Source organism: Bos grunniens, chromosome 1 (assembly GCF_055505025.1).
Source record: "Bos grunniens cultivar Pamir isolate PY7600 chromosome 1, Bosgru_T2T1.0, whole genome shotgun sequence".
NCBI classification, from domain to species: Eukaryota; Metazoa; Chordata; class Mammalia; order Artiodactyla; family Bovidae; genus Bos; species Bos grunniens.
In genome coordinates, this window is record NC_141165.1 from 46,770,700 (window position 1) to 46,789,347 (window position 18,648).

At 36.3% G+C, this 18,648-nt stretch overlaps 1 protein-coding gene across 1 annotated transcript in view; it reads left to right on the top strand.

The window, feature by feature from the left end:
• The window catches only part of LEKR1 (leucine, glutamate and lysine rich 1), a 204,996-nt gene that overhangs the window by 53,119 nt on the left and 133,229 nt on the right, over window positions 1-18,648 (top strand). The window contains exons 3-4 of the mRNA XM_086391695.1: window positions 7,373-7,492; window positions 18,380-18,555. Of these exons, the coding sequence (XP_086247821.1) occupies window positions 7,373-7,492; window positions 18,380-18,555 (296 nt within the window). The remainder of the gene's footprint in view (window positions 1-7,372; window positions 7,493-18,379; window positions 18,556-18,648) is intronic.

Here is an 18,648-nt window from a genome sequence, read left to right on the forward strand (position 1 = left end):
GGAAAGATCGAAGGCAGGAGGAGAAGGGGACGACAGAGCTTGAGATGGTTGGATGGCATCACCAGCTGATGGACATGAGTTTGAGTAGGCTCCAGGAGTTGGTGATGGACAAGGAAGCCTGCTGTGCTGCAGTCCATGGGCTTGCAAAGAGTCGGACACGACTGAGTGACTGAATTGAACCAGGGTAATGATTCTTCAGGATAAAAGTAAAACTGCTTTGGCAGAAGAATATATTTTGATAACCAAGTTAGAACTTTAGCAGTAAGATATAAATATCACACTAATTTTTTAAAATAAAAGGAATAGAATGCCACGCAAGAGGAAATTGTGTTCACAAATAATTTTGTCTTAAATATTGCTACTCTTCTATACAGTAGAACTTATATGTTAGTGACATTTCCAATCCTGTGTAATCTCTTGTTGACATTGTTAAAGTTGCCAAAGGTCCTAATAATAGGTAAAGGAGCTTGGGTTCTGCCTCTGGGGTTTTACAGAGTGCTTATGACTTTTCTCTGCAAAATAAGAATTCTTTCTAGTTTAATTGAATCCTACGTGATTTACCTACCTACATACGTGGGCTTCCCACTCTCATTGTCTGTTTTCTGGAAAGGTAATGTAATTTTCTGGATGCATTTAGATAGTGATTGATTCCAATAGAGTGGTTACAGCAGCCACTTCTGGTAGTCATATGTCAATGTCTAAAATCCATTTCCCAAGAACTCTTGAAGTACTATCTTGTTTTGATTGATTTCTCTGTTGCAATTCTAATTTTCCCCTTGATAGTTAGATGCCTTTGCCTGTCAGGTCTTGGTAGGACACAATCCTGAAAATCCTCCACTCTAATTTTTTCATACCTTGAACTTCCATCTGTCATCTCAAATTGCTGCAAAACCAGTTTGATGGAAAGACTAAAAATAAGTGAATTCTTCAAGCCAAGAGCTTGACAAAAAGAAATTTAGGCTTCAAGTGGTAAAATACCTGATGATGTGATTGGCTTTCTTGTTGTCTTTTCTAAAGCATTTGACTACAGAATGGAGGGAAGTTAAAAGGACATTTAAAAGTATTTTCCTTTAGAATATTCTCATTATGAATAATGCCGATAATGATCCAAATGAAAGTATGTAAGAAGAGACAATAATACCTTTCCCAAATTTGTTTTAGAACTCTGGGATTCTTACCACAATCCATTTTAATCAAGTTGGCTAAGGGAAAAACTGGAAAATAGATAAGGGTAATGACTGTGTTGTTCTCATGGTTGCGTTGGCAAGAGGGTTATAATACAAGTCATTTAACTCCCAGTACAGGACTCTGTCCACTACAACATGCTGTTGGTCTTAACTGTTTTCAGGAACACCCTCTGACTAGACAAAGCATGTCCTCACATCAGTCAACATAGTGTTCAAATTCCATGCAGCATTATGACTCTTAGAGAAAACCATGTGCTTGCATAGTACATATTGGATTACAATATTTTATGAATTATTTATTTCATAAACAATATATACAATAAAAGTGAACATTAATACCTTTCATGAATGTCATTTTTAGCCACATCAGTTTGATTGAAAGAAGTAAAGTAGCGTTAGCAAAGACAAAACAGAGTGAACTAATGTGACCTAACTTATCAGGGAGTGTTGTCAGAGGGCTTGAGATGTGATTTACAAGTAATATTCATTTGGGGAATATGATGTTATAAAGTTTTAATGTGTATTTTTTTTCCTAATTACAAATAGGAAAATGTTTGTAAAATCTTCAAGTTCTTTAAAAAAATATGTATTGTTTTTGGCTGTGCTGGGTGTTTGTTGCTGTCCTTTTTGTGTGTGTCGGCTTTCTCTAGTTGCGGTGAGTGGGGTGGGGGCTACTCTTCACTGTGGTGTGCGTGCTTCTCGTTATGGTGGCTTCTCTTGTTGTGGAGTACAGTCTCTAGGCACACAGTCTTCGGTAGTTGCAGGACACAGGCTCAGTAGTTGTGGCTCGTGGGCTCTACACCTCAGGCTCAGTAGTTGTGGTTCACAGGCTGAGTTGCTCTGTGGCATGTGGAATCTTCCTGGACCAGTGATCCAACCTGTGTCTCCTGCATTGGCAGGTGGACTCCCATCCACTGAACCACCAGGGAAGTCCTAGAATTATTTTCTGGGTAAATCTTAATAGCTGCAATGGGCTTCTTAAAAGAATTTAAATTTTTATATAATTTTAAAGGTTATACTCCATTTACAGTTATTATAAAATATTGGCTATATTCCACATGTTTTATTAAGGAATGTTTATACAAATTTCATTTAACCCCAAAATATACTAATGAGATTAAATTTTCTTCAAATATTTCTGGACTTTTTAACCTATTATCAACCTTAGATAAACACATATAATGAGATTAGGTGCTTTTTTAATTCTATTTTATTTTTATAAAAATTTATGGAAGTATAACATATATAAGAGAAAAATGCACAAATAATACATGTACAGCTAAAACTAAATTTCACAAAGTGAATTTCTCATGTAATCAGCACCCAGATCATGAAACTGAACATTGACATCCCCCTAGAAGCCCTCTTGTACTTATCTCAGTCATCTACTTAAAGGAAACTAGCCTTGACTTATAACACCACGGATTAATTTTGCCTATTTTTGAACTTTATGTAAATGGAATAATAGGGTGTGTATTCTTTTGCCCAATTTTCTTTACTTAGCATTATGTTTGCGAGATGCATCCCATCTTGTTATGGGTAACTGCTGTTCGTTCATTCTTATTGCTATTCAGTTTTCCATGGTATGAATATACCATGATGGATTTATCTATTCTGCTATGAATAAGCATTTGGCTGTTCACACTTTGGGGCTGTTAAAATCAGTGCTGCCATGAACATTTGTATGCATGTCTTTGGTAAACATTTAAGCACATTTTTCTATTGGATATGTACCAGGTGTGGAAATTCTGGGTCATGGCATTATGCATATGGCCAGGTTTTATAGGTCCTACTATTTAGTCAAAGTAGTTGTGCAATTTACATTCACACAAGGAGTGTTTGGAAACTCTTGTTGACCTGTAAATTACAACTTGCTTTTTGTTTTTTTTCTTGTTAAGTCTTGGCATTCTTTCCATGTCAGGACATAAAGATCTACTTCATTCTTTTTTTAAAATATAGTATTCCATAGGAACATAGGTTACTTAATGTTTCTCTAATATTGACCATGAAGGTGTTTCATTTTTGTTATACCTTTTTACAACATAGTTTGTAACACAGATACATTCACATGTACAAATTATTCATTACATATATACAAGTGATTTTATAACTTTTTATTTTGAAATAATTTTAGACTTGTAGAAAGTTGCAAAAATAGTACAGCACTATACCAAGCCCCTCCAATGTTAACATGTTCCGTCAATGTGGTACAATTATAAAAATTAAGAAATTAGCGTTGGTATAATACTATTAACTAACCTACAGATTTTATTTGATTTTATCAATTTTTCCACTGACATCTTTTTTCCAGTCACAATTCAATTTGGGGTCAAATTGAATTTAGACTGATTGCATTTAGACCTCGTATCTTTTAATCTTCTTTGATCTGTGACAGTTCCTCAGTCTTTCTTTGTCTTTTGTGACTGGAGGTTTTTGAAGAGAACTGGTCAACTGTTTTGTAGAATCCCCTCAATTTGGGTTTGTCTGATGTTTACCCATAGTTTTATAGACAGTATTAATTTTTTAGCAAGAATACTACAGAAATGATGTGCCCTTTCCAGTGTATCAAGTCAAAGTGTAATAACCTCAATATGTTTTTTTGCAGATGTTGTTAAACCTTGATCACTTGGCTGAGGTGGTGTTTCCAGCTTCCTCCATTGAAAAATTTTCATTTTTCCCTTTATAATTAATAAATGTTAGTTAATTATAATTAATAATATTCTCAAAGTTATTTTTGAGAATATTCAAATGTTCTATTTCTCCTTAAACTTTCACCTACTTTTTACCATAGATTTTGCTTACAGCAGTTATTATTGTTCTTGTCTAATGCTTTTTCTTTTTCTCATTCCTTCTATATTTTTTAATTGGAGTTTTTCTGTAAGGAACAACTGTTTCTTCTCTCCTATTTAACTATTAAGTTATTTGTTAATGTCAATATGTTACCATCTTTCTAAATTCCATATGGGAGAGGGAGAGGGTGGGAAGATTTGGGAGAATGGCATTGAAACATGTAAAATATCATGTATGAAACGAGATGCCAGTCCAGGTTCGATGCACGATACTGGATGCTTGGGGCTAGTGCACTGGGACGACCCAGAGGGACGGTATGGGGAGGGAGGAGGGAGGAGGGTTCAGGATGGGGAACACATGTATACCTGTGGTGGATTCATTCTGATATTTGGCAAAACTAATACAATTATGTAAAGTTTAAAAATAAAATAAAATCACAACCTAAAAAAAAAATGTCAATATGGATTCATTTACTTTTATTTTGTGGGTTATAATGCAACATTACAGTTATATATTTTGTTGCTCAGTCGTTCCAGTTCAGCCATTAGGAGCTCTTTCACATGGCACCTGTGCCCTTTCAAAATGCCTCTGTCTTCCCTTGAACTCTTCCTTACTTTCAGGCATCATAAAATGTACTAGACTCATCTTAAATTTTTCCTGCTCCACCCCTGCCAATGCAGGAGATGTAAGGGACATTGGTTATATATAACCTTGTCCTGTATTTTCCAAGTCTCCTGTAAATATGTTGTCATACTTTCATAATTTAAAAAAAGTTAAAAAATACTGGATTATATAAAAATAAACATATGGTAAAGAAAAAAATGTGATCATGGCATAACATGTAACGCACTAGTGAAGAATAACATCAACACTAGATAGAAAGATTATTTTAACTGTATTGGGAGGATGAGGGGAAGAAGGCTCTGTCTGTGTGCATGTGGTGTATGTGTGTGCGTGTGGTGTGTGTGCATATGTATATATCTCTGTAGGCGTGTAGGTATGTACAGGAGAGTTAATTCTTTTTAGGATTGTGTTAGAGACTGCAAGCTACCCATCCCAACATACATTCTCCTTCCTTCCTTTGTAATAGAATTATGGATATATCTGATGGTTAATCTTTCCAGTTAAAACATTACATTTTTCAGATTCACTTTCAGCTAGGTACAGTCAGATATTTAGGTTCAGGAGAGGTATACAGAGGTACTTCCAGGAAATCTCCTTGAAAGGGACTGAGGAGCCTTCTGCTGCTTGGTGGTCTGGAATAGGAAAGTAATGGTCAGTGTTTTTGCCATTATCATAGACTATGAGAATAATGAACACACACCAATCATAGTAGACAAGAGAGTTGAAAGGATCCTGGGGCTGTGATGATACATTCAAGCTATCATATATCAGCATTGGACTGGCTACCAATACGTTCATCTTATGTAAGATAATATACTTCTGTATATTTAAGTCATCATATTCAGGTCTCAGTTAAGTAGCAGAACCAGAGCTTAACTGATTTGTAATTCACTAGGTAATATCTAAAATGAAATTTAAGAAATAACAGTGTAAGTATGTTATTTAATAATGTAGAGGTAAATACAAGAAGAAAAAAGTTGAAAGTAATTATTTTTGGCAGTAAAAATTGGGGTAAAAGCAAATGATTAATATTTTTTCTAACTCAGTAATATTTGACATTTAACATATATTACTTTGATAAAAGTTAAACTGTTTAGGTACATTTTAATTAGTATTTCAAGTAAAAATACATCTTCATTGCAAAAATTCAAACAATACAAAAGATAAAGAGTACAAGTTATGCTTCCCTTCAATATTTGTTGCATTTCTCCTGCCTGTCAGTTCTACTCTGTCCCCAGGGATAATGGCTATTTGGCATGTATCTCTGGAGAAAGCAATGGCAACCCACTCCAGTACGCTTGCCTGGAAAATCCCATGGACAGAGGAGCCTGGGAGGGTGAAATCCATGGGGTTGCGAAGAGTTGGACACGACTGAGCGACTTCACTTTCACTTTTCACTTTCATGCATTGAAGAAGGAAATGGCAACCCGCTCCAGTGTTCTTGCCTGGAGAATCCCAGGGATGGCAGAGCGTGGTGGGCTGCTGTCTCTGGGGTCGCACAGAGTCAGACACGACTGAAGCAACTTAGCAGCAGCAGCAGCAGCATGTTTCTCTGTATACTTTATCTATATATTCACTTTGCCTATAAAAGAGGCATAGTTTTCTCCTTTTATTTTTATTAAAAGTGGATTTAATTTTTAAAAATTTTTATTGGAGTATAGTTGATTTATGATCTTGTGTTAGTTTCATGTGTACAGCAAAATGAATCAGTTGTACATATACATAAATCCACAAAGGTCCATCTGGTCAAGGCTGTGGTTTTTCCAGTGGTCATGTATGGATTTGAGAGTTGGACTGTGAAGAAAGCTGAGCACCGAAGAATTGATGCTTTTGAAATGTGGTGTTGGAGAAGACTCTTGAGAGTCCCTTGGACTGCAGGGAGATCCAACCAGTCCATTCTGAAGGAGATCAGCCCTGGGATTTCTTTGGAAGGAATGATGCTAAAGCTGAAACTCTAGTACTTTGGCCACCTCATGTGAAGAGTGGACTCATTGGAAAAGACCCTGATGCTGGGAGGGATTGGGGGCAGGAGGAGAAGGGGACAACAGAGGGTGAGATGGCTGGATGGCATCACCGACTCGATGGACATGAGTTTGAGTGAACTCCTGGAGTTGGTGATGGACAGGGAGGCCTGGTGTGCTGTGATTCATGGGGTCGCAAAGAGTTGGACACGACTGCGCAACTAAACTGAACTGAACTCATTTTTAAATATTATTTTCCAGTATAAACATTAAGAGTATTGAGTAGAAGTCCCTGTGCTATACACAGATTCTTATTAGGTTCTTATTAGTTATTTACTGAGATGGCCAAAAAGTTCATTCAGGTTTTTCCTTAAGATGATACGGAAAAACCTAAATGAATGTTTTGGCCAACCCAATATTCTTTATATAGTACTGTGTATATGTCAATCCCAATCTCCCAATTTATTTCTCCCCCTCCTCATTCCCTGGTAACTGTTTATCTTCTATATCTATGACTCTGCTTCTGTTCTGTAACTAAGTTCATTTATACCCTTTTTTTACATTCCACATATAAGTGATATCATATGATATTTGTCTTTCTGTGTCTGACTTCACTCAGTATGGAAATTTCTAGGTCCATCCATGTTGATGCAAATGGCATTATTTTGTTCTTTTTTATGACTGAGTAATATTCCATGTCCTGGCTATTTTAAGTAGTGCTGCAATGAAAAAAAAGGTTCTAAAGTTTTATAAAGTACTGATGAGGACATATTTAGATTTATAATAGTTGTTATTTATTTATATTTTTAGGATTCAAGATGCAAGCATGAAGTTAAAAAGTTACCAAGATGAATTTCAGAGGGTACAGAAAGAATTGAGTCAGTTGCAACATGAGTTAAAAATTAAACAAAAACAATCACAAATCTTCAGGTAAGATTACCTTAAAAAATGGAAAGTTATAGTATTGAAAAGGTACACTCATTTAATACTAAGTTTAGAAACATTCAAACACATTTTAATAATATAGTTTGTTTTTATATAGCTTAATATTACAGTGTTGTTAAAACATGTAAACACTTTTTTTTAAGCTATTATGTCAACTGAATATTTTCACCAGTAGTATTTTTTGGGGGGCTGAACTAAAAAGCCTCTTGATGAAAGTGAAAGAGGAGAGTGAAAAAGTTGGCTTAAAGCTCAACATTCAGAAAACTAAGATCATGGCATCTGGTCCCATCACTTCATGGGAAATAGATGGGGAAACAGTGGAAACTGTGTCAGACTCTATTTTTGGGGGCTCCAAAATCACTGCAGATGGTTATTGCAACCATGAAATTAAAAGACGCTTACTCCTTGGAAGCAAAGTTATGACCAACCTAGATAGGGTATTGAAAAGCAGAGCCATTACTTTGCCAACAAAGGTTCGTCTAGTCAAGGCTATGGTCTTTCCAGTGGTCATGTATGGATGTGAGAGTTGGACTGTGAAGAAAGCTGAGTGCTTGGAAGCAAAGTTATGACCAACCTAGATAGGGTATTGAAAAGCAGAGCCATTACTTTGCCAACAAAGGTTCGTCTAGTCAAGGCTATGGTCTTTCCAGTGGTCATGTATGGATGTGAGAGTTGGACTGTGAAGAAAGCTGAGTGCCAAAGAGTTGATGCTTTTGAACTGTGGTGTTGGAGAAGACTCTTAAGAGGCCCTTGGACTGCAAGGAGATCCAACCAGTCCATTCTGAAAATCAGCTCTGGGATTTCTTTGGAAGGAATGATGCTAAAGCTGAAACTCCAGTCCTTTGGCCACCTCATGTGAAGAGTTGACTCATTGGAAAAGACTCTGATGCTGGGAGGGATTGGGGGCAGGAGGAGAAGGGGACGACAGAGGATGAGATGGCTGGATGGCATCACCAACTCGAGTGAGTCAGTGGACGCGAGTTTGAGTGAACTCCGGGAGTTGGTGATGGACAGGGAGGCCTGGCGTGCTGCAATTCATGGGGTCGCAAAGAGTTGGACACAAGTGAGCGACTAAACTGAACTGCACTGAACTGAGGGGCACGTGCTGAGTCCTTGTTGCAGCGTGGGTGATTCTCATTGTAGTGGCTTCTCTCTTTGTGGAGCAAGGGCTCTAGAGCATGTGTGGGCTTCAGTAGCTGTGGGTTGTGAGCTCAGTAGTGTGTGGCGCATAGGCTTAGTTTCTCAGAAGAACGTGGGATCTTCTCAGATCAGAAATTGAAGAACCCATGCCCTCTGCATTGGTAGGTGGATTCTTAACCACTGGACCACCAGGGAAATCCTGCCAGTAACATTTAAATCAGGCAAACACCTTGTTCTTATTTTGCAGGGACATTTAGAATGAAAGCACAGTGATGAATTCATTCTCCTCTTGACCAGTATTTCTTGGTGTACGTGATCTCCTGATAGTTCAGTGACATGAAAAGAATAGAATGGAGAAATTTTCTAACTGGATAGTAACAGACTTCTAAATTTCAAAGTTTCCAACATAAAAGGTGTTAAATCTGTTTTTATATAATCTTCGGAGGGTTTACAATAACTAAAGGTAAAACCCAACATTCTAAAGAAAATGGAAAGTATTTTTAAAAATTAAGTATATTGCACATATCAGAAAGAATGATTAATTTTCAAATTGAGTAACTTTTAGCTCTTAGAAAAGTGGAATAAGTTAAATGAATATTACAAAAAGACACAGGTTCAGGTTGACTAAAATAATATGCTAGGTGAACATTTTTAATGTTCTTATTTTTTCCAAACTACTAGTTATTATTAAGAATGTTTTTCTGTTAAAATAATGATCTGACTAATAATTTATATGGAGTGTCTGGTGAAAACCTGTTAACCATCTATGTTTCATTAAATCCTTACACAAAACTGATGCTTGAATGAATGAATGAGTCTACTCACAAAACAGATGGCAACTTTTGTCATCAGAAATCTCTGCCTTTTCCTAGAAATCTATATTGAACCAGCAGGATACCACCCAGGTGACCTCAACTCTCCATTATAGTCAGCACCATCAGTAATCAATCTTGGCTCCAACAATAGCTTTGGCCCAAGTCTGCTAGGGAAATCCATTTTTTTAATGCACAAATGCCATTATGGATGGCAGGATTGACTACATTTCAAAGGTTAGACTAGGACTAAATTAGATAATTAATGCTGCTTCAGAATACTATGGACATTATGGACTGATACAGCTAGTCTTTATTATTTACATTTTACATGTAATTTGTAGTATTTTAAATTCTTGAAAAAACTTATACATCTTTAAATGCTATTTTTATTGTGTTCTAATTTTGTCATCATTTTACTGCTTATTTTTTCAAATGTTTTCAAAATATCTATGATTTTTATATGAAAGTGAAAGTCACTTAGTTGTGTCCGATTTTTTGTAACCCCATGGACTGTAGCCCATCAGGCTCATCCACGGAATTCTCCAGGCAAGAATACTGGAGTGGGTTGCCATTTCCTTATGAAAGCTAAAAGATCACAAATTGGGAGTATTGGATCTGATTTATTTTAAAAAGTAGCACACTAGAAATTTTGAAAGTAACCATATAACTAGACACGATGTAAATAAAAGTTTGTGACTGATGAATAAATGTAATTACTGGTTTTATTAATGCTCTTAGTAGTAGGTACATTGCATGGGAAAAAGCAGTCAGGTGGAAATAAAATCAAACCCAAAGTTGTAGAGTTCAGTGATTTTGTTGCCTTACTAAAGGCTCATTTTAAACTAGTTTTCTGATTATTTAAAAAGTATCTACTAGAACATAAAACTTTGAGTTTGCTGTGGATAAAGAAAAGGAGCTTATAATCTCTAAGGTGGTAAGGAAAAGAAGCTTGAGCTTTAGCTACTCAGATGTAATCGTCTTTACCTATGGAGCCCAAAAAGAACTTTCAAGAGATTAGTGAACTATGTCTTTGAGTCACTTTGCTCATCTTAAATTATCCTCTCATTTGGTTAATTGCGATCAGGTTTAATCACCTAGCCTGCAACAAAGTGTTCTTCATGCTTTGTATTTTCCCTGACATCATTTCCAACCTGTCTCTTGCAAAGGGGTGATGAGGAGTAGCTGTGGTTTGCCTCAGTTAGCTCAGCACATCTGCTATTCAGAGTAAAGTATCTTTTGAGAATGGAAATTAACTTTTGAAAATCTGTAAAATAGATATTAAAAAACAGTGTGAAATATAGGTATACTTCACTTTATGTAAAGAGGGAATGGCAGCCCACTCCAGTATTCTTGCTTGGAGAACCCCATGGATAGAGGAGCCTAGCAGGCTGAGGTCCATAGGGTTGCAAAGAGTTGGATATGACTGAAGCAACTCAGCATGCATGCATGTGTATAACTCCAATATTCCAAATCAATCTATATTTGAAATATTTTAGACTAATGCTTACTTTCAAAGGATTCCTATTGTGAATCTTCTGTAAATTGTTTGAAATACACTTATCCTTTAATTTTTCTTCTTTGTAAATAAATCCAGAGTCTGTCATTTCTGAAATTTTCAAGCCAACTCCCCAAATCTCTCACTTTCACAACTCTTCAGCCACATTAAAACTTCTAGTATTTACTTTTTTTTGTGATTCTCCCAACCATTACTGACTTTGCTTTGTTTTATACCCTTGATACTGTAGTTAATAACCTTATATATTTAAATAGCTTTTGAGATATAAATTACAAACTACAAAATCCACAACCTTTTACGTGGATAATGTAATGATTTTTAGTAAACCTACTGAGTTGTGCAACCATTACCACTTCCAGTATTAGAATATTTGAGTATCCCGAGGAGACCCTCATGCCATTTGCAGTCAGTCTCTATTTTTACCACCAATCCTAGGCAATTACTTATCTTCTTCCTGTTTTTATAGATTTGTATTTTTCTGAACAATTCAGTTACATGGAATCCTATAATATGTGTTCTTTTATATCTGATATCTTTCACTGATATTTTTGGTGTTCATCTATGCTGTATTTTTTTCCTTTTCGTTGCTAAATGGTATTCCATTGTATGAATTTACCCCATTTTATTTTTATTAGTTGAGAGACATTTGTTAGCATTTATTAGTTGAGAGACATTTGGATTCTTTCTGCTTGTTGGTAGAATACTGTTACTATAAACATTCACATACTTTGTGTGGATGTATGTTTCATTTCTTTTGAGTAAATACCTAAGTATCAATAATTCGGAACTACTGAGTTGTAGAGAACACACTGGTCATAGCAAACACCCTCTTCCAACAACATGAGAAGACTCTAAACATAGACATCACCAGATGGTCAACACTGAAATCAGATTGATTATATTCTTTGCAGCCAAAGATGAAGAAACTCTATACAGTCAGCAAAAACAAGACCGGGAGCTGACTGTGGCTCAGATCATGAACTCGTTATTGCCAGATTCAAACTTAAATTGAAGAAAGTAGGGAAAACCACTAGACCATTCAGGTATGACCTAAATCAAATCCCTAATCATTACACAGTGGAAGTAAGAAATAGATTTAAGGGCCTAGATCTGATAGACAGATTCCCTGATGAACTATGGACAGAGGTTCGTGACATGGTACAGGAGACAGGGATCAAGACCATCCCCAAGAAAAAGAAATGCAAAAAAGCAAAATGGCTGTCTGAAGAGACCTGACAAATAGCTATGAAAAGAAGTGAAAAGCAAAGGAGAAAAGGAAAGATATATGCATTTGAATGCAGAGTTCCAAAGAATAGCAAGGAGAGATAAGAAAGCCTTCCTCTGCGATCAATGCAAAGAAATAGAGGAAAACAATAGAATAGGAAAGACTAGAGATGTCTTCAAGAAAATTAGAGCTACCAAGGGAACATTTCATGCAAAGATGGGCTCAATAAAGGACAGAAATGGTATGGACCTAACAGAAGCAGAAGATATTAAGAAAAGGTGGCAAGAATACACAGAAGAACTATACAAAAAAGATCTTCATGAGCCAGATAATCATAATGGTGTGATCACTCACCTACAGCCAGACGTCCTGGAATATGAAGTCAAGTGGGCCTTAGGAAGTATTACTACGAACAAAGCTAGTGGAGGTGATGAATTCCGGTTGAGCTATTTCAAATCCTGAAAGATGAAGCTGTGAAAGTGCTGCCCTCAATATGCCAGCAAATTTGGAAAACTCAGCAGTGGCCACAGGACTGGAAAAGGTCAGTTTTCATTCCAATCCCAAAGAAAGGCAATGCCAAAGAATGCTCAAACTACTGCACAATTGCACTCATCTCACACACTAGTGAAGTAATGCTCAAAATTCTCCAGGCCAGGCTTCAGCAATACATGAACCGTGAACTTCCAGATGTTCAAGCTGGTTTTAGTAAAGGCAGAGGAACCAGAGATCAAATTGCCAACATCCACTGGATCATTGAAAAAGCAAGAGAGTTCCAGAAAAACATCTATTTCTGCTTTATTGACTATGCCAAAGCCTTTGACTGTATAGATCACAATAAACTGTGGAAAATTCTTCAAGAGATGGGAATACCAGACCACCTGACCTGCCTCTTGAGAAATCTGTATGCAGGTCAGGAAGCAACAGTTAGAATTGGACATGGAACAGCAGACTGGTTCCAAATAGGAAAAGGAGTACGTCAAGGCTGTATATTGTCACCCTGCTTATTTAACTTATATGCAGAGTACCATGAGAAACGCTGGACTGGAAGAAACACAAGCTGGCATCAAGATTGCCGGGAGAAATCTCAATAACCTCAGATATGCAGATGACACCACCCTTATGGCAGAAAGTGAAGAAGAACTGAAGAGCCTCTTGATGAAAATGAAAGAAGAAAGTGAAAAAGTTGGCTTGAAGCTCAACATTCAGAAAACTAAGATCATGGCATCCAGTCCCATCACTTCATGGGAAAGAGATGGGGAAACAATGGAAACAGTGTCAGACTTTATTTTCTTGGGCTCCAAAATCACTGCAGATGGTGACTGCAGCCATGAAATTAAGAGACGCTTACTCCTTGGAAGGAAAGTTATGACCAACCTAGACAGCATATTAAAAAGCAGAGACATTAGTTTGTCAACAAAGGTTCGTCTAGTCAAGGCTATGGTTTTTCCAGTAGTCATGTATGGATGTGAGAGTTGGAGTATAAAGAAAGCTGAGCGCCAAAGAATTGATGCTTTTGGACTGTGGTTTTGGAGAAGACTCTTGAGAGCTCCCTTGAACTGCAAGGAGATCCAACCAGTCCATCCTAAAGGAGCCCAGTCCTGGGTGTTCACTAGACACACTGATTTTGAAGCTGAAACTCTGATATTTTGGCCACCTGATGCGAAGAGCTGACTCATTTGAAAAGACCCTGATGTTGGGAAAGATTGAAGGCAGGCGGAGAAGGGGAGGACAGCGGATGAGATGGTTAGATGGCATCACCGACTCAATGGACAGGAGTTTGGGTAAACACTGGGAGTTGGTGATGGACAGGGAGGCCGGCGTGCTTCGGTTCATGGGGTCGCAAAGAGTCAGACATGACTGAGCTACTGAACTGAACTGAACTGATAGTAAATTGATATTTAACTTTTAAGAATCCTCCAAACTATTTTGCAAAGTGGCTGTACCTATATTCCTACCAGAAATGAAGATTCTACTTTTTCTTTGTTCTTGCCAATAGTCATTCTCAGTTCAGTTCAGTTGCTCAGTCATGTCCGACTCCTTGTGACCCCATAAATCACAGCACACCAGGCCTCCCTGTCCATCACCAACTCCCGGAGTTCACCCAGACTCACGTCCATCGAGTCAGTGATGCCATCCAGCCATCTCATCCTCTGTCGTTCCCTTCTCCTCCTGCCCCCCAATCCCTCCCAGCATCAGAGTCTTTTCCAATGAATCAACTCTTCACATGAGGTGGCCAAAGTACTGGAGTTTCAGCTTCAGCATCATTCCTTCCAAAGAAATAGCCATTCTAGAAGCTGTGAAATGGTACTTCATTGTGTTTTGATACGTGTTTCCAAAATGACTGATGGTGTTGGGCATCTTTTCATGTGTTTATTAACCATTTGTATGGTTATTTGCTGAAATATATTAAAATATTTTGTCTATTTTTTCACTGGTTGGTTTTATTGTTATCAGATTGTAAGAGTTCTTTGTATGTTCTGGGTACAAGTCTGTTATTTGAAATATGATTTGCAAATTTTTCTCCCAGACTGTGGCATATCTTTTCATTTTCATAATTGTGTGTTTTTGAAGAACGAAAGTTGTTATTTTCAGTGGAATACAATTTAATCAATGTTCTCTTTTATGGATTGTGCTTTTGGTAATGTATCTAAGAACTCTGCTTAACCAAAGGTCACAAGATTTTTTCCAGGAGTTTGTTCTAAAGGTTTTAGAGTTTTAGGTCTTAAATTTAAGTCAGTGATCCATTTTAACTTTTGTGAATGATGTAAAGTAAGGATCTAAATTCATCTTGTTTTCATGTTCAATTGTTCTTTATAAAGGACTTTACCAATACTCCAGCTACTTTTACCGCTGCTTATTTACCCTTAAAATCCTCATCTTTATACCTACATATAGGTTGTTAAACACCAGGTCCTCAATTTCCCCCATACTATTCTAAATCTTCAATATTCTGCTTAAAATTCTTTGTGCTACTTATCTCTCAGCAGCTATGTGTCTTGCCTTATATATTTCATGAAGAGAATTGAAAGTTATCAATACAGGCATATTTCCTGTGACTCAAATGATACTTACGTTTCAAAGCCCCCCCGCCACCAAGTTTCTGGTAGTGCCCCTGGCAAAAGTAGGTTGGTTTTAAATTGTAGGATAAATTTAAATTATAAAAACTCTGTCTCTGCGTTATGATTTCCCTTATCTTACTTTGGGATAGTCACTGGCATTTGGAGGATCTGAAAGGGAAAGTCAAATTGGGAATATACATTGTAACTGCCATTTAGAAAGACATTTTAGACTGCTTTAATTACACAAGTAAGACATTGAAGATTAAAAATCAGGGTGTATATGAAATTTTTTAAATTAATGAAATAAAAGCAATGAAGATGAACAATTTAAACAATAGAAATTATTCTGTCATGAAGAAACAAATTTTAACTTCTTTTTAGATTATGTCATAAGAGATACATTTTCAGTAAAATTTCTTGGATTATTTTGTAATCCATTCAATGAAGAGGCGTTCAAAATTTGAATACATTGGGGAGAAAGATTTAAGTTTCTTGCTGATTTGACAAAAGCTGCTAACATTGCTGAATATAGCATAGAATCATGGTATGCTATTTCAGGACATCTGAGATAAACTGGTTTATGAGTTTCATCATTTCAAATATAATTTAAGATGTCATTTTCTGATAAAACTTGAAATTCCAAAAATTTATCATATATGAAAGGTTTTCGTAAGGATTTTTCCAAATTTGACAATGCTTAATATTTAAATGGTATTTCCAATAATGGACTATAAAGCTAAAAGAATCTTTCTAAATTACCACTGAAAATAAAACTAATGGCCATGCTAGATGAAAAGCTGTATAATTTTTATATTCTCTCTGCATAAAGTATTATTATACAGTGGTTCTCATATGAAAAGGTGCTTGTAAAGCATGTAGCCAAAAATTGTAGGCGATAAGTATTATAGAGCTGTTACTTAAAAGTTATATCCTGTTTCAGTATTTTGTGATATTGATGGGATTTATTAACTTTTACAATTGTTTTTATAATGATTTTTCTCAATCTACAAATAAGTACACACTTTTAAACCTAATTTTTGTAGTCATCTTTTAGACCAAAGCCATCCTTCTATCCACACTGATCATGTAAGATCTAGGCTCTACAAAATGTGATGGAAATGCTCTTATTTAAGAAGGTTGAATTTTCTGTTTCCTGCCCTTTTCCCTGCAGAAGCACATGCATCCACATCCAGTCTTTCTTCTATTAAATATCTCTCTAGGCCTTGACCCCCAGGTACATTGCTTGCTCCCAGCACCTTACATTGGGCCCATTAGTCCCTTAATCTTTACTTAGTTCATAGTTCTTGTCTCTTTTTCTTACCACTTACTGGCTTTATGTTCAAAACCCCATTCTCACTATTGGGCCCCTTGATTTAGTGATCTATATGGACTCTTTCTTTGATTTTTTGTTTTTTAAATGAGGTTTGAGTGATTTACAGTGTTGTGTTAATTTCTGTTATAAAGGAAAGTGACTCAATTACCTATATATATATGTATACATTCTTTTTTTGTATTCTTTTCCATTATGGTTTATCTCAGGATATTGAATATAGTTCCCTGTGCTATTTTTATCTGTTCTAGAGCAATAGCTTGCATCTGCTAACCCAACCTCCCAATCCATCCCTCCCTCACCCCACCCTTTCCTTTGATTTATTTTTTTTTGAAATCAACGTCTCTCTTAGCTCTGAGGTCTGCATGCTGATTGAGGATCCCCTGTGGCTTTTGGTCACTCACATGGACCTTAGTAATTGACCACACAAAATGACACCACCCTTCTTCCTAACAAAGGCTAATCTTTCAGCCTTTGTTTTACATCTGTCCTTTCTAGCTCTTTGCACAAGAGGTGATCACATCTCTTGCATGTGTTTTAGTCTCTGTGACTGCACTCCTACTCAGCTATGTACACACTCCGATGTCTCCCATCCTAACAAACTATTCTACTGTGGATTTTCTTCTTTCTCTCCTGTTGCCTCAGTCAAGGTTCTTGATTGCTGGTACCACATAACTATTTCCTCATTTCTGCTTTACTGCTCAGTCTTTTCCTACCTGATATCGCTGAAATCACCAAAGGCCTCCTCAATACCAGACATAATGGACTTTTTAGCCTTTATCTGAGGACTTAAATACTGACCACTACTCTTTCTTTAAATTCTCTTACCCCTGGCCTTTCAGACATTATCCTTTTGGTTTGTTTTTGTTTTTGTTTTTTGACACACTGATTGCTCCTATCTCATCTCCTTTGAGAGATTGTACTCTGTTTTATTCCCATAAATACTGGTGTTGCCCAGTATTTTGTCCTCAGTACTTCTTTACTTCTTACTTCTTTATCCCTCAACTGAGTGATTTTTTTTCAATCATTCATTCATTCATCAGTATGTGTTGAGTATATACTATGTGGTAGGTACTGTGCTAAGTGCTAGGGAGACTGTGATGAACAAGACAGATACACTCTCTGCGTAATAGGTCTTAGTCTACTTAGATAAATATTAACAAAATAATTAACTGCCATGGCTTCAGTCCTCTTCTTTTTCTGATAACACTCAGATCTGTCTGCATCTTGCTTGATTTGTTAGGTAAACGTTAGCCAGGACATCTGAAGTAATAAAAATCATTGGGATGGCAAAACACATGTGGTTACTTTGAGTTGTGGCATTTGATGAAGCAGAAGCACTGGATCAGTCACTTAAAAGGTTTCACTTATTATTACCCCATGTTTTACACTGCCTATAAGGCCATAGCACAGGAGAATGTTGTCTACAAATTTGAGATTCTCTTTTAGGCTCAGTGACTGAGTCACTTTTGACTTAATTTTCTTCAAATGTTTGCTGTTAATTATAAGAGGATAGTTAGCTATCTTTAATTTATAGTTGAAAATAATAACACAGTGGAAATGAACTGGGATGATCATATTACCTCAGTCTTTCTGGAATATCCCATTTATATGTTATCTCAGCATAATGTAGATAGCACCTCCTTTCACTTTCAAAATTGTCTCCATTTGAACTGTAGATTATATAGTTACTGTAAAACCATTTTTCAAAGAAATTTTTTAAAAAAATATTTGTTATTATGCCTGCTATTTTTTTAAATCCTAATTTTTTCTTTACTACTTTACAGTCAGAGATTGATGGAATACAAATATTTCTGGACTAAGACTCTTGCATTACTTGCTTTTACTAAAAGGGAGCTAAACAGCATTAAAAATGAAATATATGATCATTTTAAAAACTGGACTTCACTGAAGAGAGAAGTTTTTCTACAAATTAAATCAATAAGTGAAACAGCCTTGACAGGTTTGTTAAATATATTTAAAATATAACCATCCTTCTTTTGTAAATTGCAGATCATAAGTAATGGAATAATGATATTTCATTTTATGTGATGGG